At 46.4% G+C, this 24205-nt stretch overlaps 1 protein-coding gene across 4 annotated transcripts in view; it reads right to left on the bottom strand.

The window, feature by feature from the left end:
- SEPTIN6 (septin 6) overlaps positions 1-17735 on the bottom strand; it is a 74871-nt gene extending 57136 nt beyond the window's left edge. For all 4 annotated transcript variants that reach the window (XM_066581750.1, XM_066581747.1, XM_066581748.1 and 1 more), the window contains exons 1-2: positions 17662-17735; positions 1822-1936 (exon numbers count right to left, since the gene is read on the bottom strand). In XM_066581750.1, the coding sequence (XP_066437847.1) occupies positions 1822-1936; positions 17662-17691 (145 nt within the window). In that variant the 5' untranslated portion in view covers positions 17692-17735. The remainder of the gene's footprint in view (positions 1-1821; positions 1937-17661) is intronic.
- Between the last annotated feature and the right edge of the window lie 6470 nt (positions 17736-24205).

Here is a 24205-nt window from a genome sequence, read left to right as displayed (position 1 = left end):
GGAGAGTATAAAATATATCACCCTGACAGCACCACAACTTAAGAAATGACATCACTGTATACTGGAGGCTATTAGAATCAGAGCATGAGCACAATACGAGCGCCCCTTGACACATGGCATGTATACCCTGGAGCACATGTGCTACATGTTGAGAACCTAGAGGCCCTCTTACATACCCTTTTAGGTTAGAACTTCAGAACATCTGTAAGTCATGGCAAAATTTCCATAGGCAAACATTGATTTACATCAAAGTACCCCATATATGTCAGTGCACACAAGTGAGGCGCGCTCTACCACAAACATAAAACTGCACAACCTCAGAGCTCAGGAAACAGTAAAAAGTCGAGTAGCAGACCATACCAACCAGACAGACTGTCTAAACAGCTTGTGATGTGCAATATGTATATATTCCGTATTTCCTTCACATACGCTAACTTCCTATAGATTTGTGCAGCCTTGAGACGGTACTCGACATTTTTAACTACTACAATACCGATTTTACCTTCTGCAAAATTCTCCTCATAAAATAAAAAATAAAAAAATGCGCGCAGCTGCATACTGTCCTGAATGAACATGAACCAAAACATAACCCCCTCAGCAGATCTCCCACCACTCCCCTGCAGTGAGCTGGCATCACCAATACCAGAGACATGTGACCACCGGCTCACTTAGGGTCCTTTTACACTGAAATGATATCCTTCAGATTCTTGCGGGAACCTGAAAGGTAATCGTTCAGTGTCAAGGCTAGCAGTGAGCGATAAACTGCAGGCATGATCAAATGACAATCAGCCTGTGTAAACGGTGAATGGAGGCAGGCGGGCGGAGCGATCACAGGCCCGCCTTACCACCATACACTGAGCGATCCTTCCTCTCGTGAGAAAGTAAAAGAACGATTATAATCGAAAGCACCCGGAATTCGTTCTGTGTAAAAGAGCCCTTAAGCTGACGATTTGAGGCCGCTTTCACATTTCCCACTGTCACTGCTGCTGCAGACAGGAAAGTAGCGGTAGAGGATAGTGGGGTTTTTCCTATTGTTTTCAATGGGTAAACCTCGCACCGCACTCGCCTTCCTTGCTGTGCTGGCAATTGTTTTCAATGAGGCCGATGCGAGACGTTCCGAGGGAAAGCCCAGAGTTAGGACACACCGTGATTTTTCCCTGCACCGCGATGCAATACGGGGAGAAAAAAAAAAAGCCCCATGTGTATGACTCCATTCAAAAGAATTGGGTTCATATTCGTGCAAGAGTTAAGTTTTGCCCCCGTCCCGCCCCCTCCCTTTGCAAACAGTGGTGAGGGGCGGAGAGAGGGCAGAGACGGGGAGGTAGCTCAGTGCACTAGCGCCCATCCTGCCTCCTCCCCTTGCAGAGAGGGGCAGCCTATATCGGCCGGGCGTGAAAACCCGACCGATACACACCTGTCCGAATAAGCCCTTAGAGATATTTTTTCACAATTTTTCATTCTACAATAATCACAAATCTTGATCAAATTATATTTTTTAACTACCAAAAGCTGTACCTGTGACATCATTGATAAATTTGCCTATTCGGTATATCAACTCTTCCAAATTTGAGCAATAACTATAACTTACTTCATGCACAATTAAATTAAGTGACTGCTGCTGTGACATGAAGCTTGGGCTTGACTTGTTACCATGCACTGTGTAGCTGGCAGTAAACAAGTCCTACACACAATACACTGTATTCATCTATATCCGGCCATTGAATGCGCTCATTTTTTTTAGCACAGTTACAGAAATCTCTCTCCCCTCGTGCTTTTCACACAACTATTGGATCATTGCCGCTCAGGTCTGCAAGTACTCACCCACACAGAGGATATTGAAACAAAAGCCATGATTAACGGACTTATTAACCAGTTGGTCCGGCATGCTGTCAAATCCCACATGTCCAGAAAGAGGTAGATTACGACACCCTTCGCCCTAAAATAAGTTAAGAAAGACAAAAATATTTAGAAATAAATTGAAGATTCACATCACATCACGAAGTGTAAGAAATCATCATCACATATCAATCAGATGATCCGGCACAAGATCTTACATTGTGTAATAAGCAGGAGGTTTAGATATTCCGCTCAGGGAAGAGATCTGCACAGAGGTGCTTTGTGCCGCATACAAAACAGGTGCTCAGTGTTCGGGGGACATGAGCTGGAACAAGGGAAGAAGAAGAAGCAGCGGGAACCATTCATGAGAGCGGCTATAGTCTTTAGTGCACCAAAGCTGCCAGACAAATCCTTCAACTCAAAAGCACGGGATACATTCAAGCAAGCAGAACCTCAGTAGAAGACAATGGAAACATTTTAGCGATAGTTGGAGTGATGCGTCTGCACAATGTGTCAGGCACTTTGGAGGATTTTTATTTTGCTACAAATGAACTTCTGTTGCAGTAAAGTATCGTTTTTTCCTCCAGTTGCTTATATATTGTCAGCATTTGCTGCAGTTCCCTGTATACATTATTACTAGAGCTGGTTTTAGCTAAGCAATACAAATCACACACACGGGCCGGGTCTTCTGCTGCAACACACTTCAATAACAGTAAATCAAACTACGGCTCTTGCAGGGTACGCTCCAGATGCATACGTTCCATATGGCTCCATTCCCCTGACAAAAGCCAAAAGGCGTTGCCCTTTCAGCTGATGAGTTGACATCTTTTTTCACTACTGAATAGGAAAGTACAGCAGACTGCTCTATTTCCTATGCAGTGGTCAAAAAACAAAACAAAACACACAAAACAGTAGCCTATGTCGCAGTCTGCCGTCGGAGGTATCGGCGCGGTGATACAGTAGCCTACGTCACAGTCTGCAGTCGGAGGTATCGGCGCGGTGATACAGTAGCCTACGTCACAGTCTGCAGTCGGAGGTATCGGCGCGGTGATACAGTAGCCTACGTCACAGTCTGCCGTCAGAGGTATCGGCGCGGTGATACAGTAGCCTACGTCACAGTCTGCAGTCGGAGGTATCGGCACGGTGATACAGTAGCCTACGTCACAGTCTGCAGTCGGAGGTATCGGCGCGGTGATACAGTAGCCTACGTCACAGTCTGCAGTCGGAGGTATCGGCGCGGTGATACAGTAGCCTACGTCACAGTCTGCAGTCGGAGGTATCGGCGCGGTGATACAGTAGCCTACGTCACAGTCTGCCGTCAGAGGTATCGGCGCGGTGATACAGTAGCCTACGTCACAGTCTGCAGTCGGAGGTATCGGCGCGGTGATACAGTAGCCTACGTCACAGTCTGCAGTCAGAGGTATCGGCGCGGTGATACAGTAGCCTACGTCACAGTCTGCAGTCGGAGGTATCGGCGCGGTGATACAGTAGCCTACGTCACAGTCTGCAGTCGGAGGTATCGGCGCGGTGATACAGTAGCCTATGTCACAGTCTGCAGTCGGAGGTATCGGCGCGGTGATACAGTAGCCTATGTCACAGTCTGCAGTCGGAGGTATTGGCATAGTAAATAAATAAATTACCTGAAAGCGCTGCAGAATGGTACTATACAAATCCCTTTCCTTTATCGCACACGTATTTTACAAAATGTGTGATTGGCAGCAATGGGAACCTATGGCAGATTGCTACAGTGTAGTTCGCATGCAGAATATGCTGTACCAACACAGTCATGTGTAGAAGTACTGAGCACGGGCTCCGAATACATATTTGCAAATATGTCTAATGTTCTGTTGTCACTTTGTCATTTATGGGGTATTGAGTGCAGAATGATGGTGGAGGGGGGGAAACGTTTTTTTTTTTTAAATTGCACAAGAACATAAAATGTAAAAAAGGTGTAAAGGTCTGAAGGCTTTCCAAATGCATTGTATACACTATTTGATAAATTATAGGGGTATTCCCATCTTAAACATTTATGGCCTAATCACCAACTTGGAGAACGAGGGTACATAGCCACCAACCTAACAAATAATTTTATATTTTGCATAATCAATATTATTTGCAAAGTTGATTTACGTGTAGAAGTACTGTATAAAAAAAAAAAAAAAAAATCTATATTCTGTTCCACAAAATTCCCCAAAAAGCCTTTTATTGAAAGATGCAACCAAAGTTCATTACTGGCAGCCTCATTTGTTGACTGTGAAGGGTTAGCGGCTAAGAAGGTACAGTTTACAACAAAAGCATTAGTACTAAATCCAAGAGGCAGAAGATAAAAAGCCTTCAGTGTGATCTTTAGAAGCTGGAAGTGGGAAAGGAACTCTCCATAGTGATAACAGAAGTTTATTACACAAAATATTTATACTTGTGTGACGGCTGGGTATGATAATACATCTGGAGGACAGCACAATGCCGCCAATCTGCAGAGCCACGTAGCACTGAACTGTTTCCATTGTAAACACTGGATGCGACGGCAGCCGTGACGGATGCATCGGGGGTATGTTTCCGCAGCGGAGAATTCTGTGGCAAAATCCGCATCTGCCAAAGACCAACAGTCAAAATCCGCACCATCAGTGCAGAATTCATTTAGAAATGAGCTGCGTTTGACCAGCTAATTACTGCAGTGCTCCCCCTCACCTCCAAATTCTTCACGCTTTGGGCGCTTCCAGCACCCGACGGCCACTAGTGATAACTGGCATCACCTTACCAACAGCACTGTGCCCGCTAGAGGTCGTGGGGCGCAGGAAGCGGTGACAGTGTGAAGAATTTGGAGGTGAGGAAGAGTGCTGTGGCTGCGGAAATCAGCTGGTCAAGCACAGCTCATTTCTAGACGCATTCTGCACTGATTTTGACTATGTGCCTTTTGCCGAAATGATGTGGATTTTTTCTGCTGTTGAAGCAGTCCCAGATGTTTCCATAGTGTTCTACTGGCCATTAATCTGGTAACCGGGCAGGCCATGGAAGTGTGCCAATGTTGTTAGAGGCATATTCTGATAATATCGCTGAGCTGTCATTGTCCCTCGTACCACTACTAGAGGTGACTGTCGTGTGCGATAGCCCCCCAGACCATCACACCAGCAGGGGGCAGTGTGCCGCTTCACAGCAAAGGCAGGATTGACGCGCCCACCCCTAGATCTCCAGACATGAACACGGCCTTCACCAGTGCCCAAACTAAACCTGGATTAGTTGCCGTAGACAACCCGGTTCCACTCCATAGCAGTCTAGTTTCATCATTCATGACACTGCAGGCAAACAGTAGTGGGTGGGTGTCAAAGGCAGACCACATAATGGGTGCTGTGAGACCAAATGTCCTTCCGCCAAGTGCCTGGAAATAATTACAACATACACCGGAGCCTGTAGCGATGGTGCCACCCGATACGTGGCAGGTAATGAAACGGTTGGATCCTTTCTACTGGTGGACTGTCAAGGGTGTCCCGAGCCTTGTATGCCCTCATGTATCCACTGGTCCCAACATCTCACAGTCTGAGAGCCTTTTTACAGGCCGAGGTTAGAACCACTTACGGCCTCCGGTGAAAAGACTGTTCATCTAATCACCACAACAGTAATCATTTGCATATCTGCCTGAGATGTAACTGCATGCCGAGTTCTACAGCAAAACGACAACTTCTTCTAGAGGAGGGATTATTATTATTTCTTTACAAAGTGTATGTATATATTTATTTTTTCTAGTGGTTGAGCGAGTATGGCACAAGTCCAGGTTTTCCTTCTTTGTCAGAGCAAGAAAGATGATGTAGCGCCCAAGTACACTGGCACTGACAGAGGCAGATGTCATGGCAGGACAATAGAGAAGAAGCACATGTATTACTGCAGTCTCTGTCCTGACATCATGCTCTTCTAGTGCCAGCGCGCACAATCACTGTTAGATTCTATACAAAAAACCCTATTGATTATCCGTCTCTATATGTTCCCTTGACGGCTGAATAGAAGAGCGACAGAAATGGAAGTGCAGTAATCAAACCCACTGCTGTAAATCCAAGGGAGAGGCAAACAGAAAAGAAGGCAAATTGCTTGGATTTCCATGAACATGTAGTTGCTGGGGTGTGTATCAGTATAGTAAAATCTGACTGCAACTTTAAGGCCGCCTGCACACGAGCATTCCGGATTCCACTCGCGGATTTTCACGCGCGTATGGTACCTAAATGTGCTTGCGGATAGGTGCGGATGCGTGAAAAATCACGCGCGGATATACGCGGATGTGTTGCGGAAAAAACCGCGCAGAAAAATCCGGAAGACACCCTTATTGTAAACCCAACCCCTAGAGAACTGCCCATTCCCTGGAAAACAGCTTAAAAACCAACACCCAGACTCCGTTCTGTCCCTCTTGCTTGTGTGAGCACTGTTAAATTATTCTGGCAACATGCTTTCACCCGGTGAGCAGATGTCTTTGTGGGCATGGTTGATCCATGTAACTTTTTTCGGACGTACTGCGGTAACGGAGGAGGAAGAGCCCCCCAGGAAAAAAAGGAGGTACTGGGTGCACCCTGGCTGGTGTCTGCTGGCTGCTCTCTGGTAGATGAGGTGACTGAAAGGACAGATCTGCAGTTGAAATGTGCCTGTGAAGCTCTGTGCTGTGTGTTGGGACGCCTCCTACCATGCCTACTTCCTGTAGTCATAGCAACCAGTGACTCCATCCGCAGCTGCACTCCGGATGTACTGCGTGAAAAAACGCACCCATTCACTTGTATTGGAGGCTTCACGCGCATGATCCGACCAAAATTAGAACAGGTCGCAGATTTTTTCACTCGCGTGAAAAAACGCGATACAAATCCGTCCGTCTGGGGACAACTGCGGATCCTCATAGGAGTATATTGGCTGCGGTCTGGGGCGGATTATGTGCCTAAAATCACGCGCTTGAAATTCTGCTCGTGTGCAGGCACCCTAACTTGGAACAGCCAGAAGCAACTGAAACTGTGTCAAGTTTCAAAACGAACCATGAACTTAAAGGGGTTCTCCAGCTAGGGACTTTTCCAATAGGATGGAATTACACCGCAGGACGCAGGCAAATCAGGAGCTGCAGAATTCCACACCAAAGTCCACCGGTCTAACATCGTGCAGACTATTCCGCCCCGCAGGAAAGGTCACTTGAAGACATTTATCCCCTATCCAGAGTTTAGGGGATAAAATGTAAAATATGTGATTACTGGGGGCCAACTGCTGAGACTTTAAGTGATCCCAAGACTGTCATACCAAATGCTGAGGATCAATGCACTCGGCAAAATCTTTTTGACCCACAGAAGTAAATGAAGAGGAGGTCAAGAAGGTGCATCACCACCCCATTCACATGTTGCACTCAGGTGTGCAGGCCTTGGGATTGCTGGGAGTCCCAGCAGTTGGACCCTGAGGGATCAGACATTTTATCCCCTATCCTGTAAATCAGCGATAAAATCTTTAAAAAAAAAAGGTATGTCCGCATGTAGACAATTTGCTGCGGATTTTCCACGGCAGGAAAGCTGCAGCAATTTGTGGAGATTTTGACCAGAACTTCACCCCCTCATTTGAAGAGATGGGAATCCACACTGAATTAAAAGGACACTGTGGATTTAAGATCCACACCCCATGTATCAGCAGGTTACCAACACAATATATCACCTGGTAGTCAATAATAATGGAGGTTTGAACTAACCCTATCGGCACCCAGAGCTTTTCTGCTTCCTCAATGTACATAATAAGATAATACATTTCATTTAGTTCCAGACATCAATAAAGCTCTGCTCTAAATCTAAAACTATTGATGAAATTAATACAATTAGTTAAGACAGAGCAACCACATAAAAGAACAGTCTTATGACTAACATGCCAGTAGCGCCTACCAGATAAGCGAGTACATAGAAGGCGAGGATTCACTCCCCAAACACCGACACATCCAGAGCCGTTTATACTAGAATGTGCCAAATCCTTCCATTCCAGGGTGCGGATTGGCCAGCGTTGGTACACGGGGACCACCTCTCGTTGCTCTTATGTTCGCCCTCCTCTTCTACTCCTCATCCATAATGTACCAAAATAGGACATACAGCATGTTTTCCATGCGACCGGAATTCATGTGAAAAATAGGCTTGTCTGCATATCCCATGTAAATCACAGCATATTATTACGTGTGTGATACGCGGCACAAATACTCCTGCCTGAACGAGCCCGTGAAAATTGCATATAAGTAAAAATAGCGCACAGTAATGTAATTTTTGCGCTTACAACGCCAGTTCACACACGCACGTGACTCCCTTTCCATAGAATTGAATGGCTATTAAAGCCTAATAAGGGCTAGCTGTCTTTTTTTCCCCTTTCTCCGGGTCGCACCCTTCCCATTGATTTTTTGAACCTGCCATAGACCTTTATGGTAGTTTGCTGCGTAAAACACAAAGATAAGGTAGACCCTATTTTTTCGCGTGTGCTGGAATTGCGCATGAGAAACTCGCTCATGGGAACAAACACAATGAAATCAATGGGTCCTATTCTTCACGGTTTGCCGGCGTGACTTTCACAAAGCGCAAACACATTTGCCTGTTTAAGCCCGACTGTGATTTCGGCGTGTATTATGTGCACGGTGAATGGAGTCAGGTCACACTGCACATAATCGCGTGCGTCAGATACATGGTAATACGCAGTGCACCGGCGTTACACAGACCCCTGCAGCGTTCTATGCCTACAGCCGTGTGAATGATGCCTAAATATGCCGGTTACATACGCATTCACCGTTTTTATGCATGAAGCATGAGACACTGTGAAGAAAAACAAAAACTACATCAATTGGTCCTTCTTGCTTTTTTTTGAATACATGAAAAACGCTGTGAATACACGCCAAAGAAATGCATATGCACTAAATACGCACATGCGATTTTTCGCGCGCCAAAACTGCATGCGCCCGTATTATATAATATGCTGACTTCAAATACTTGAGATTCAGGCCTTAGTCAGACAGGCGTTTTTTCGCGCGATTTGCGCATGCGTCCGGCGATTTATTAAAACCATTGCTTTGCAATGGTATCGGACACATGAGCGCTTTTTATGCGCTCGTCCGATAAATTATAGGACAGAAATCGCAGATCGCACCTATCTGCGATCTCTGTTCTCTTCTCTATATGCGCTCAATGGGGCCGGCGGCAGCAGCGCCGACCCCATTGAGAACATATAGAAGACAAATCATTCTTCTCTGCCATAGCTGTAACAGCTGTGGTAGAGAAGAACGATGTTTGCCCATTGAATTCAATGGAGCCGGCAATACAGCCTGAGCCAATCAGGGGCAGCTTTGACTCACACCCCCTTCACACCCACTGCAGGACGGCCGCGCTGTACTCCGGCTGCTGGGACAAGGGGAGTATATATTTTTTTTTTATTTTAACACATTTCTGGATGAATTGCAGGGAAGGGCTTATATATTTAAGCCCTTCCCGACAATTCATCCCGCGATCGCCCACAGTGCATTGCTTTCAATGGAGCCGGCTGTATTGCCGGCTCCATTGAATGCAATGCGCTGGACAGCTCCGGCCCATTTCTAATGAAACGCGGCTAGGAGCAGATTTTTGGGCATCGGTCACGCGATTTGCGGATGCGCCTCCGTCATGCGATCCGCAAATCGCGCGAAAAAACGCCCGAGTGACTAAGGCCTCAGACACTCAGAAGCAAGCCCATCTTCCAGCGAGGTCTGCTCTATCGCACTTGTTTTGCCGGCCTCTTCTCACAATGGAGGCGAACAGAATTATAAACTTTGGGTTGTACAGTATATACTGTAATACAGAAGACTCTTATACAAATAATAATGCAGATCAGCGAACGTTACAAGCGTAACGTTAGCTGGGCTTCACAAAGCATTGTACGTTCACTGGCCTCATGGTCAAGGCTGTACGACCCGACTGGATACAAAAGCGTAAATCTACAGGGACATAAGAGACCGCAGCATGTAAAAGTTTAATGTAAATGTCCGTCTTAACAAGAGGGAGATGTATGAAACGGTCAATGAAAAATTAGCTTTGCTGCCCGTAGCAACCGATCACTGCACAACGTATATTTTTCAAGAGAGTCCTATGAGAAATGAAACCTGCGCTGCGATTGGTTGCTACGGGCAGCGAAGTCAATTTCTCGTTTAGACAGTTTTAGAACTTTCCCTCCATGTCTATAAAATGTTGAATGTTGTACCTGCTCCAGGAGTGGTCTAAGTAACTTATAAAGCCTACAGTACTGCCCCCTACAGGTGTGGAATATTTAGGTCATGCCATGATATACCGTAGCACGGGGCGACAATGTACGTGGCCAATAAAAAAAAAATTAAAAAAATACAAAACAATAAAAACAAAGTAACAAAAAAATTGAACAAGAACAAAAGACGTGACCCCCGCAGCTCCACAACCTGTAGAAGCCGGTCGCATAGAAAGCTTCCTCCTAATACAAGTGGGGAAAAAAATGTAGACGTCAGTATAAACCATTTCCTGCACCTTATTTCCGTACCAGCTGCTTCACTTCCACACCTTGTGAGGAGCTGAAGAACCCAAAAATGCCTTGCACTAACCTCCCCCTAGAATGGTGTACACTGCATTTATTGCACTGAGCATGCAAGGACCATCATCAAGTGTTCACTACACAGGGGTCAGAGCACTTGCATATGACCATGGAGGCCCACAGGCGGTCATGCGCAGTACAGGTATTTTGTGTTTGTTTGTACTTCCCGCATCGTCACTTAGGGGTGACGTGGGTACCTGCAGCCCATACGTGGGCATGCACAGTACACTCGCAGGCTTATGCTGTCTTTGCCGGCAGACTTGATATTTACAAACACCGTTAAAATGCTTTACCAATACCGCCGTGGACATGAGGCCTACTGCAAGCAAAAAAGGCATAAAATGCTTGCATTATACAACATGTGAAAACAAAAGCTGTAGGGATGACTTTCATGTCATCTGGGGAACTCCTAACAAAATCCAATTATAATGCAGTTATTTTAGTCATGGATGAGGCCAGAATGCCAGGCAGGATGTGTGTGACCACAGCGGCGGGTCCAGATTTATACTTCTACATGCTGCCATGCCAGACAGATTTATAATGGAGAACATTCCTACTCCGATGCATTTAATTGTAGGGGAAAAAGAACTAATATGTAGAAAATCACATGTTTGTAATACAGTATAGATTTTCTAGGTAGTGTATGACAGGCGATGTGTACCCAAATCTAAATTTACCACTGGCCACTTCTACATGTCAGATCTAATGCTGTGCAAAATCCATACTCTACCCAAAGGCAATACAACTATTTCCTGCTAAACCCTCCTCCCTGAACTAATTGAAAAGGACAGCAAGGTCGCTGCTGCAGTGCAACAGCCAGAAGAGGAGATTCACAACTAGGGAATACAAAGCACACTTCACACTGCTAACAGGACGGGGTGGCTGCTTCACAATTTACACCTTGATTTCATCTTCCCCAATAGTCTGGCCTGAAGACATTTAACATGTATCATTATTTAACAGCAGTTCATTTAAAAGCTGGACCCATCTAATATACATTCAAGCGGAAATCCGCAGCGCAACTACAGGGGTTGCATCAGTTGTGGCTATAACTGGACACCAAAAAAAATCAGAAGGGGAGGACATATCAAGCCCCAACAGTGCCACCCTGTTCCCCTCTAGAGCCATCTCTGCCCATTCGATATACTCCACAATGGCTGGTGATGTGTTCTTGCTATCTGGACCATAGGTGTACCATACCCGTCTGCAGCCACCATGCAATATTGGGGTTTGATGACCATTATTTGAGATTTGTACATTTTTTCATTTTCTGTTCTGCATTGATTCCCTTGTTATTTTGATCTATTTGGACTACTAGGAGAGCGGGAAGCATTCAAAGGTTTGGAATTGCACCCCAGCACTTTCTAGCTGTACCCCTCCAGAAGTGCAATGTATTATTGAAGTACAACATTTAGAGAGGTTTTCATGGTCAAATCATTTATCACCTAGCACAGTTGATCATTGAGGATTCAAGTGCTGGGACCCCCAGGGAACACAAGAATGGCACCCCCAAGTCCACCAAGTGAATGGAGCAGAGCTGCACATGCATAGCCACCACTCCATTTACTGTTTGGAGATGGTCCAGCAGGCAGCTCCCTCAATCAGTGCCATAGACGTGACTGCAGATAAGGAAGATGGAACAATACCTCTGCAGCGCCACCTATTGGATGGCAGCATTCCTTCAAATCAACTTTATAGGTGTCTGTAGAGCAATGATTGGGAATTGAAAAACAAGCCAGACTCCATACACAGACAGCTGTTTCAGGGGTTTTGCCCCTCGTCAGTGTGCACTAGGATCCTGGCTTGGTTAGTGAGAGGCCTGTGATGTGGGCTGGAAGGAGTAACATTGCTCCTTACACCTTCTTGGTGCTCTCCCTAAGGAGTGCCGTTACCCCTCCTGACTATGGAAGTGAATGGAGCAATGGTCATACTATTAACACCGTACTCGTGATCCGTCAGAGTCCCAGCAGACAATTATCTGTGGATAGGCAACTCAATCACTTTGGTGAAATAACCCCTTTAACCCTTTCCAATCCACTGTCTGACCTCTGAAGACATTATGATTTAAAGGGGTTGTCTCGCGGCAGCAAGTGGGGTTATACACTTCTGTATGGCCATATTAATGCACTTTATAATATACATCGTGCATTAATTATGAGCCATACAGAAGTTATTCACTTACCTGCTCCGTTGCTAGCGTCCCCGTCGCCATGGTGCCGTCTAATTTCGCTTTCTTCTGGCGTTTTTAGACGCGCTGTGCGGTCTTCTTCCTGATGAATGGGGCCACTAGTGTCGGAGAGCTGGTCATCATAGCTCCGCCCCGTTACGTGTGCCGATTCCAGCCAATCAGGAGGCTGGAATCGGCAATGGACCGCACAGAGCCCACGGTGCACCATGGGAAAGGACTCGCGGTGCATCGTGGGTGAAGATCCCAGCGGCCATCTTGGTGAAGGAAGAAGTAAGACGTCGCAGAGCGGGGATTCGGGTAAGTAATATGTTTTTTTTTTCTTTTTTTAAACAGATCCCTTGGGGTTGTCCTGCGCCGAACGGGGGGCCTATGGAGAAAAAAAAAAAACCCGTTTCGGCGCGAGACAACCCCTTTAAGGCTGTACAGCTCTGATGTTGGAATACATCCGTCGGGGTTCTCTTACTGTATATTGCCAGCCTCTTTGCTGTCGGAGCCTATCCAACGTGTCACCTCATACAGTACTGGCTTTAGCCAGCATATAGCGCCGTTGTATAACAGCACAAAAACTGTACGCCCCCTAGGAAAACCAGGATACAAATTGGATTGGAAAGGGTTAATGACTAGGGTGTGCTAAGTAATGCCAAATATGTGTACATTGTCCAACATATTACGCCAACACAGAGCTATAAGCACAAGGCTTACATATTAGTTTTCTAGACACGAAAATTATATTTTCCCTCTCCATCACTGTACAAGGTTGATCTGTCATGACTTCCTGTACTGGCTGATGGTAGGAGCGGGCAGTGCCATCCACCAGACCACTAGCCCTTTAAAGGGCTTCTTGAGTTACTGAAGAAAGTTTTTACAATAGGAAATGTGAAAATAATAAACAGAGATATACTTAACCCTTTGCGGCCGCCAGGATCCACCGCTGCAGGTGATATCACAAAAAAAAAAATAAAATCATGTGACCACTGTCATGTCACGTTTTTGAACTCTTGGCATCACGGTGCTAAGCATGTGAACTGACGATGCCAGGAGAATGGGCGATGGCTGCAGCAGTCCCCAGATTTCCTTTGACATCATCTTTCGGACCCTAAACTGCTGAGGTCCCGATGGTGCCACCAGGTCCAGAGGTTGTTGGTAAAATGAAAATCTGGGTGTTTGGATTGCTGTGGGGGCTACAATCAGCGGAAAGGATGTAAATATACTGTTCTGCAAAATGGCACACAAATCTGAACATATATTTACAGTGGGCAGTCCTGAAGTGGTTAATAATCCTACATAGCTGATATCTGCTATGGTTATGCAGTCCTCGCAGCAGATATAGCTGTTGTTCAAGATAGTCTACTTCTTGGATGCTCACTCACACCGGTCAGCAGAGCCTTACAGAAAACAATGGCACCCGTCTTCTTGTAATTCCTGATATCATTTAAGCGGTTCCAAATTAGCAACTTCCCGTTATAATTGCAAACTTGCAAGCCTTTTGGTCATACGGTCGCATGGTGAGACTGCAAGTGCTTCACTAAGTACAACCATAATTATGCGTTACGTTCAAAAAAAGACAGAAAATTAAATTTCCACAATATAAAACCAGAAGCACAGAGTACGGCTGTCAGCTGCGTTCATCGTGGCTGTTTTCCATTACACAGTTCATTTTCTCAAGCCACTGCCAGCTTTCCTAAGAAGACCTAATACTGCTGGAGGATAAACTAGCCGGCCACTCAGGACTGTCTCACATGGTGAGCAAACATCACAGTTAGTGCCAATGATGGGATCCTGTCCTGTTGCATCGGGAAAGGCTTTCCTAATCTAACGGGACGTAATCCAATCCTGGACTTAGTTTTAAAAGGTGCAGCTCATGCACAAAGCAGTGATAAAACTGCAAACAGGAGACTTTTGGGAAATACTGTTCCTTCTTCTCGTACTGGTTCTGGTTTCCAAAAAAATCAGAAGGAAGAACAACCATACAACACATGAGAAAGTCTTTTAAAGGTTCATTTCCGCTCACCAATATGTTTTACGAACAAATCTCAGCATGAAGAAATGGATCTAGTGGTGCCAAGCCTATTTGATGGCGGCACAACGCCAATCCACGGGGGCGCTGGGATACTTTGGACAGTCTACAGGGGACTCAAGAGCAAGTGCTCTATTTCTGCAGTCTCAGAATGAAGTTCACAGTCATCAGAATTGCTTGGAAAGTTTGCAGAGCAATTTGTATCAAAGTATCAATTTTGTTGCAGATTGAGCTTTTGTGGACTGTAACAGTTCATAATCAAAAACAAACAGAAAAGTTACGGACAAGCCGGCACTTTAGGGTGGAGGTACACAGAGACGCGTGGGGGGCCCGGCAAGTGTTGCACCTTTGGATCAGCAATACTAGGATTGGATGGCGGTTTTTTATTCCGCCCCCACTGAAGTCAGTGGGAAAAATCTACAACAATTCTGTATATAAAGAAAGAAAACCATGAATGCTGGACAGCAGAGAACGTCCTCAGTATAGTGATACAATCTGTTAAAATCTCAGTTTGCTTGTTACTGTATTCCACCGCAGATGTTTCCAGAGCAAATCCACCAAAACAATCCACAGCATTTCCATCCTGTGTGAAGCCGCCCTCAGATCATTAGCGCAAAACAGACTTTCTACTCGTTGAGGGTAGCGGAGGTGCAAATGTGTTTCTCTAAGGGCTTATTCAGACGACCGGCTCTTCCAGCCTCCTCTCCCTGCAGAGAGTGACACCGTACAGTATATGGGCCGGGCGTGAAAACCGGGCCGATATACGGTCGTCTGAATAAGCCCTAAGGCACATTTAAAACGGGCGAGTGCGATATTGGTCTGAGAAACTGGGACTGATATCGCACTTGCAAAGCCACGCTTTTCATGCAAGTGCCATGCGTTTTGTGAGAAAAACACATTGCGTTGCCAAACACGGAATTTTCATGTGTTTTTTTTAATGTATGGGGGGGGGGATAATAGTATGCGCTGCGAGAGTAATATATCAATCTAAATATGCGAGAAAAGTCGGCCATGTAAATATGGCGTAAGGCGTGCGGCCTCTGGCACACAAGCTTTTGTTTTTTTCATCTGTGTGCAGTCCATGTTTTTTTAAGAGATGTAGGGGGGGGCAAAAAAAAAAAGAATTGGGTCCGTTTTGCAGACGTGAAAACCCCTCGGCATGCAGAGAACAATGACGTACACACGGACTGAATACGGAGCGAGCGGCACACGCAGGAAAAACATCCATTTTTTGCAGAACATAAAATAGACAACCCATTCATTTGAAAGAGATAATTCATATGAGCGATTTTTCTCCGGGGGCCAATAAGTGGGGGCTCATGTCCACAACCGTCTTTTCACCGCGTATCACACGTACATAGCGCACACATATGGGTTCATGGAGGAAATGAAAGTCAATGGACTTTCATTAGTCCGTGCGCAGCTGAGTGTGCGCACCGCGTATTGCTACGCACGAGAAAACACACCGCATGATCTATTTCTCTGCTTATCATATGCAGCCTCTGCGACACGAAGAAGTACTGCAGTACGATTGTAAGGCCGGCTTCACACGGGCGTAAGCACATTTGCGCAATGGGTATTGCGTTTTTTGCGTATTTTACTGTATGTTTTGCGTGCACATGCCATGCGCATTCGCTCATGCCAAAAAACACGTAAGCCTGCTCCCAGTGATTTCAACAGGCAATTCGCTTTAATACGTGCTATTTTGGTGCGCAACAAACGAAAATCGAACACGCTGCGTATATTTTTGTCCGAACGAAATGCGCACGCAAAATACACTCATGTGAACGACCCACTAAAACCAATGGGTTCTATTCACTGCGTATTAGGCGGCGAATAAAAAGCAGCGCAAATGCATTAGTGTGAATAAGCCCTACAAGTACATTCAGAACCTGTAGAGATCGGAGACGCTTCAGGACCAGCGCCGGCTGCATCTCCCAAACCCTCCATCCGAGGGACGCAATTCGCCCGTGCGGATATTTTTTCTACGTTACAATATTATCCCTATGGGGCTTCAATTCCGCACCAGTTAAAATTTGCGCACATTTACTTCAAAACTGCAGGATTAAATTCTGCAATGGAAATTGGTTTTGGTGCGGATTTAAGGACGTCTTACGGAACCGTTGCGGATTTCTAACATAAAGGAAATAGAATTCCGCAATTTAAAAAAAAAAAAAAAAAAAAAAAAAAAAAAAAAAAAACGCAAGAAATTTTGCAGTTAAAAGATACAATAAAATCCGCCTCTACACGCAACGCTTGTTCGTCCGGTGAAATGCTGGACAGCGGAGCGCAAACCAAAAACGGATCCCGCTATACTCGATGGGACGCGTTTTTGCGCACTGTTCAGTCTTGTCATATAACGGATCCATTCGCCCACGGAGATTCGCCCTTTCTTGCTCCCCAAATGAAGACGGTAAAAAGAAAATTGCCTGAACTGACAATTCTTTTTTTTTTTCACGCGACTTTCTTACGGCTATATAGCGATCACCCGTGTGAAACTAGCCGAACGTCTCTCTCGCGCGAATGGATAACGAACGGTTCTGACGACGTGGGCTGACGGGTTCAGGAGAGATATGAATTTTCAGACAGTTTGACGTACATATAAGCCGTCGGCGGATATGGAATTATTATATATCTATGTAATATAAGAAAGGTGATAAGACGGGAGATAAGGATGCGCGGTTATCGGTCCAAGGGGTCAAAATCCCTCCAAATTCCCTCCCCAGCAGCCAGTGTGCCTGAAGAGCGGCGCTCCCCCTCAGGGAGCCGTCCATGCAGAGAGAGCAGCCCTGCTGCACCTGCCATGTGAACAGTTCTGGCGGCTCAGTCTCCCCCTATGCCATGTACGTTGCCAACGCCCTGCCTGGCAACCGGGCTGGTGCAGCAGAGCCGCTAGACTGTACCACACCGGGGGAGGGGGGGGCACCCGACAACCGCCGTGTGAGGATGAGGTGAAGATGCCGCCGCTCCTCACGCATGACGGCACCGTGCATACATATAACACACATGTCCACACGTATGTCCGCCCCCTCTCACACACACCCATGGCTGCACTCACCATCTGCCGCGCTATCTCGGTCGCCGCCATCGTCAGCCCCTCACAGAAACTGAACAGGAAACCTACAAAGAGAAACTGTGTACAATCTGGGCGCTACCAAGTGCCGGGGAGGGGGAGCCGCCCCTCACACATCCCAAAGTCTCCGTGTCATAGGGGCAGGTGGAGGATGACTTGTAGCCGTTAGGACAGGACATATTTAGATGGGAGGAACACAGTAATGGCTGGTGTGTTACCGCTTACTATACAGGGATGGGAAAGAGAAGGAAGAAAAATGGACTCCTATGTGGACTCAGTGGGCTTTCCCGTTTTTCATTGAAATGTCATTAAGATGTGAGTGGTGTGAAGGTGCAGAGGGTGGATGATGGGGGTTATAGTGAGGGGTGGACCGGTGCTGGCCGTCACTCCTGCGCATTACTGCACTGGTGCTGTCAGCCTTGCGCCAAAGATGCTTCAGGCGGCTGTGTGACTTGTCACCGTATAGCTTGTCGTTGATACGTGCCAAGAAATGGCGCGGTGCTTTAACCGTATTACGACTTACGGACTGCGGCGCTTTCTAATGACTTAGGATACGGTCACATAAAATCCGTAGCGGAATCACATGCAGAAAGCATTTAGGATCGCACATAGTGACGAAAATCGCAAAATCTGCACCAAATTACGTGGTGAATAAAACGCACGGATCTCAACGGGTTCGTTCACATGCGCAGATTTTGAGCGTGCAATTCGGCCAAAAAGATAGAACAGGCTCTAAGTTTTTGAGTATTTGCACAACAGAGATCCCCATAGAAGTCCATGGGGGTGCGCAAATGGGCGCGTAATACCGAAGGAGATGCGTGAAACACTGCGCAATTCTGCTGGAGAAAGAACACATCTGGAACCGATTAGTTATTCCAATAGAGAGGTCTCACCTCTCTCGCGGCTCCGGCTCTCCTATGTGCTGGCTGCCGGCCAGCCGGCGCATGCGCAGAGCCGGCAGCCTGGAAGTGACATCTCTGTGGGGGCTCTGCGAGTCCCGCACAGCAATAGAGCATGCCGCAATTTGTTTTCCGCGTGTGATTTTACGCGGACAAATCGCGGCCGTCTGCCTAGGATTGCGTTTTTTAATGCAATCCTATGGCAGCTTCCACGGGCGGAAATTCTGCGGGAAATCCCGCCGCAGAATTTCCCGCCCGTGTGCAGGGGGCCTTACTGTAGGTGCAGAGTGAATGAGATTTAATGGTACCGACACACAAGGAGAAGTTACATGGCAAACTCCCCAGCAAAGCCTGCCACAAATACATGACAAGCCTGCCACAAATACATGACAAAGTCCACGTGTCGAATACAGATCTGTCACTGATAATTCGACAGATGTGACTTTGCTTTCGCCCAACCTATTGAATTATGTTAGGAAAATCTGCAGCAAAGCAACTCAAATGTTGCAGATTTAAAGGGGTTTGGCAAGCAAAAAAACTATTGGTGGCCTATACTCAGGTAGGTCATCAATAGTTAATCGCTGAGGACATACAACTCGGGATCCTCAGCAATGAGCTGACCGCCCGGGCCGCTGTCAGTGCTGCGGGCCAGACGTGCGTCATAGAGGACAGGAGAGGAAGTGCCCTAGCTGGCTTCACTCCCAGTGAAATCAATAGGAGCTAAAGTGGCTATTACACTTCCGGCACTTCCACCTCCGACATTGGGGACAGCCGCAAAAGTGTAACAGCCGCCTTAACTCTCATTGATCTAAATGAGAGTGAAGCCAGCTAGGGCAGTTCCTCTCCCAACCCCATGACGCATGTCCGGCCCACTGTACTGACAGCACGCCGGGCGATCAGCTCCGAACAGCGGGTCCATGGCGAAAAACTATTGATGACCTGTCCTGAGGATAGGTCATCAATAGTTTTTGCCCAGAAAACCCCTTTAAATCCTCAACATTTGAGTTTCTTTGCTGCAGATTTTCATAGCATAATTCAATAAGGGCGCCTTCACATTGAATGAATTTCAATGGTTTCATTCTCAATTGCGATGTTTTCACACCTGTGATACTGCGTGAAAATAAAATCGCAGCATGTCCTATCTTTTTGTGATATCGCCTATTATTTCCAACGGAGCTGGCGGCAGCAGCGCCGGCCCCATTGAAAGCAATGGGAGAAGATCATGATCCCCTGATGCAGCCGTGACAGCAGCGGCAGGGGATTCCTTCATCCCTGCGGGGAATCGTCTCATCACTGAACACCCTGACGCTGCTGTCACAGTGTTCAGTGATGAGGGGACTTCCCGCAGGGATGAAGGAATCCCCTGCCACTACTATCACAGCAGCGGCAGGACATCATAATTTTCTCCCTATGTTTTCAATGGGGCCAGCGCCGCTGCTGCCAGCCCCGTTGAGAACAAAGTTAAACCCCTGGATGTGACAGCATCCAGGGGTTTCACATCCAAGGAATCCCCCTACTGCAGCTGTCACAGCTGCAGCAGGGGATCGCGATCTCCTCCTATTGCTTTCAATGGGACCAGCACTGCTGGTGCAGTGATGCAAGGCTGTTTTCAAATGAAAACGCCTTACATCCAGGGGTTTTAGAAGGTTTGCGAGAGCGATTTTGGGCCGTGAATCACAACCCAATATTGCTCTCACCAGTGTGCTGAAGCCCTAATTGAGCTGAATGCAAAGTCAAATCCGTAGAAAAATCAGCGACAAATCTGTATATGAAGCGTGGATTTCGTCATGTATTTGTGGCAATAAAATCTTCATCGCTGCTCAATTGATCTGTGGATTATGTGTGGATCTTTCAATCATTATGTAACTCTTGTCCCCGGTATAAAAAAGTTGGCTAGTATTACCTTGGTTAGTTATTAGAGATGAGCGAGCATACTCGCTAAAGGCAATTGCTCGAGTGAGCATTGCCCTTAGCGAGTACCTGCCCGCTTGAGACGAAAGGTTCGGGTGCCGGTGTGGGGGAGCGGTGAGTTGTGGCAGTCAGCAGGGGGAGCGGGGGGAGAGAGGGAGAGAGAGATCTCCCCTCCGTTCCGCCCCGCTCTCCCCCGCAGCTCCCTGCCCGCCACCAGCACCTGAACCTTTTGTCTCGAGCGGGCAGGTACTCGCTAAGGGCAATGCTCGCTCGAGCAATTGCCTTTAGCGAGTATACTCGCTCATCTCTATTAGTTATTTCTTTGTATCTGAACATGCTGCAGTTCTTCTCATCAGGTGGGTCATGTGATTTCTTTCTTACCTGGCTTTACGTTCTTTCAAATTAGTCAACTTTCCAGAAAGCATAACTCCTACATGATGATATTAAATGGACTCTATCACATAAGCTCTTCATGGAGGGAGGGGGGGGGGGGATTTGTAAAGAGGCTCTAATTATCACAGTTACTGATAATTAGAGCCTCTTTACAAATACAAGATTGGGAATGGCACCAATGGACTCTTTTCCTCAACACTGGTGTGAAAGTATTCTGTTGTTACACTGGTTATTTAAGGGCTAATACAACCCCCAGTGCTCTTTCACATGAGCGTATATTGGCCATGTTTTCACGGCCAGCCGATATACGCAACCCATCTGATGCATTGATTGCCAATGCATAGGTTCAGATGGGCGTAATCCGATGTGTAAAAAACGTCCAGCCAGCAAAGATAGCGCATATGGTGTGTATTCCAGACGTTTTTACGCTGGCCAGCAAAGATAGCTCTGGAACTATCTTCGGCTGGAATACGGCGGCTGCTGCCATAGACTCTTATGGGAGCCTATGACAGTTGCCGGAGAAGGGAGGTGGGAGGGAGTTTAACAGTGTGACTGCTAAACTCCCTCCACCTACTGTCCCCCTCTCCGCCCCTTGTGGGCTGTCTGCAATGGGAGAGGGCGGGACAGGGGTGGGAGCTAGAGTGCTAAAGTCCTGCTCCCTCTCCCTTGCCGGCAGCTTCCATAGGCTGGAGCGGAGAAGGGGAGGGACTAGCTCTTCTAAGCTTGCGCCCCCTCCCCTTGTCATAAGCCAACCAGGGGCAGAGAGGGGGCGGGAGTTTAGCAGAGTAATATAAGACATTCACCTAAAATATGACCTAGTGCTCTTATTTTTGGGAAAACAGGGAAGTTAAGCATCCTGACTAGAGATGAGCGAGTATACTCGCTAAGGCACATTACTCGAGCGAGTAGTGCCTTAGCCGAGTATCTCCCCGCTCGTCTCTAAAAATCCGGGGGCCCGCTCCCTGCCGCAACTCACCTGTCACCCGCGCCGGCCCCCGAATCTTTAGAGACGAGCGGGGAGATACTCGGCTAAGGCACTACTTGCTCGAGTAATGTGCCTTAGCGAGTATACTCGCTCATCTCTATTCCTGACTGTATACTTATGGTCTGTAGCTTATTTAGCTGAATATAGAATACAGAAGGTAATGGCTGTGTCCTCTCAGCAGGCAGAGATTGTACAGGCTGGTCATGTGATGCTGTTAGAGAAGTAAAAGGATGGAGAAATCTCAATAACAAGATGGTAACTAATAAGCATCAGACAGGAGGCTGCACTGCTGGGAAGTGATTGCAATATACATAGAAAACTTCCAAAGTGTGACAGCCAATCAGGTGAGGGGGGCAGGGATGAAAAAATGTGTTATCGCCGGAGTGACCCTTTAGAATCTCCTCAACTTTGCTGCTGTTGTAAATGTTGTACATCTTCCAGACGTAATTCGACTGAGGGAAATCATAATTTTTGCCCCACGTGGCCACAGTCTACAGCATGTTAATTTATGCTGCAGATTTTCTGTTGAGGGAGTGAGATTCATGGCAAAGTCATACATAATACATGCAGAATTCACTGAGGTTTCCTTGAGGATATTGTACTGCAGACAACATATCCCATATGGATACACTGTTACGGACCTTTCACACCTGTGGAATTTTCCGCATCCTGCACCGCAAGTTCTAAATTCCACATTAAAATCCGCAATTAGCTCCATGGATTTTGGTGCAGAATTCCGCAGCAACGAATTCGGAAATATTCTGCCTGTCTGAAAGGTCCCTTAGGGTAGTTTTACATGGGCAATCATGATATCGCCGCGAGAAAAACGCTGCAAAATCGTGTCTTTGTTTACGCAATTTTTGAGCGTCAATGCTGCTTTTTCTCGCAAAAACATTGCTAGCACTTGCGACTTTCTCGCGCTTTTTTATTGTAATTTTGCACTACACGAAAATTGCAAGTACATGCATTGCGATAAAATGAAGGCACCATAGGGAGACATGGGCAATAAAAAAGAGCAAAACACAGGAAGATAGGACATGCCGCGTATTTTTTCCACGCAACATCGCATGAGTGAAAACATCGCATGAGTGAAAACATCGCGAATTGAAAACGCCTTGCGGATAAATCGCGCATTCAGAAGTGCGATATTGGGCCAAAAGTCGCTCAAGTGTTCACTTTCTATTAGACAGTGTTAGTAAATTTCCTGTGTTTTCTTTTAACACTACAGTTTTTGTGGCAGTTATTAACCCTTTCCGATCCACTGTCTGACGTCCGAAGACGTTCTGATTAAAGGCTGTACAGCTCTGATGTCGGAAGATGTCCGGCAGGGTATCCTTACTGTATATTGCTGGCCGCTCTGTTGCCGGGTGCCTCTCCAGCATGTCCCATACCGCAGTACTGGCTCTAGCCAGCAGATGGTGCCATTGTATAATGGCAGAAAAAGAAAAAAACCCTAGGAAACACCGAATCCAAAATTGGATTGCAAAGGGTTAAGGTAGTTTTTGGAGCCAAAGCCAAAAGTAGATTTGATAGAAATGGGAAATCTGAAAGAAATCACCTTAAACACGCAGGTTATTGGTGTTGATGGATTTGTACAGAATAACATAACTTGCTCACAAATGTTATCTTAGATCACTTAATTTTGACATGTAGCACAGAATGCTATCTTGTTTAGGCAAGAGCACTTACCAACTAAAAGTACGTTTAACACGGAGCAACTATCGTTCAGATAGTCCCACAGACAAGTCGTTGAAGCGTACGAACGGCAGTTGTTCATCCGCTTTTATGCAGAGCGGGATCTACATGCAAATTCATTTGCAAGTTGTTCAAACACGAAGAGCTGTGACTTCGCACCAGGCGACTTTTGATCAACCAGCAACCTTTTTTTGTAAACTGATACGACTTATCGCTTGTCACTACGACCTGCTTCGGACAAAGTGTAGCCCTCAGCAAAAAAAAAAAAAGTGGAGCCCCAAATATTGAATTATTCTTCCAACATCCTAGTCACATTCAGTCAATTGAGTAGTGGGTGTCCAGAGTGCTTCAGTGCTGAAATGTATAGCTTCCAGCGCATTGCTAGGGTTAGAGAAGATCAGAGGCACAAGTCCAAAGGCTTACTGTATGCCCCCCTCCCCTTCTCCACACACAAAAAATGTATTCAAATGCATATATTGATATCAAACAATACCATGACCACTGTTGTTAGCATGATATGGTGTGTGGGTACAATATTACCCCTATACAGTGGCCATATAGAGGTAGATAACAGTTGTACACAGTACATTATACCCAGTCTTCATAGGTGGAGTCCTTTCTGACTGGAGTTGTTTATGTTCCCTTT

The sequence above is a fragment of the Eleutherodactylus coqui genome, chromosome 10 (genome assembly GCF_035609145.1).
Source record: "Eleutherodactylus coqui strain aEleCoq1 chromosome 10, aEleCoq1.hap1, whole genome shotgun sequence".
In the NCBI taxonomy this organism is placed as follows: Eukaryota; Metazoa; Chordata; class Amphibia; order Anura; family Eleutherodactylidae; genus Eleutherodactylus; species Eleutherodactylus coqui.
The sequence above is the reverse complement of the archived record's forward strand: the minus strand, read 5'-3'. Positions and strand labels throughout refer to the sequence as shown.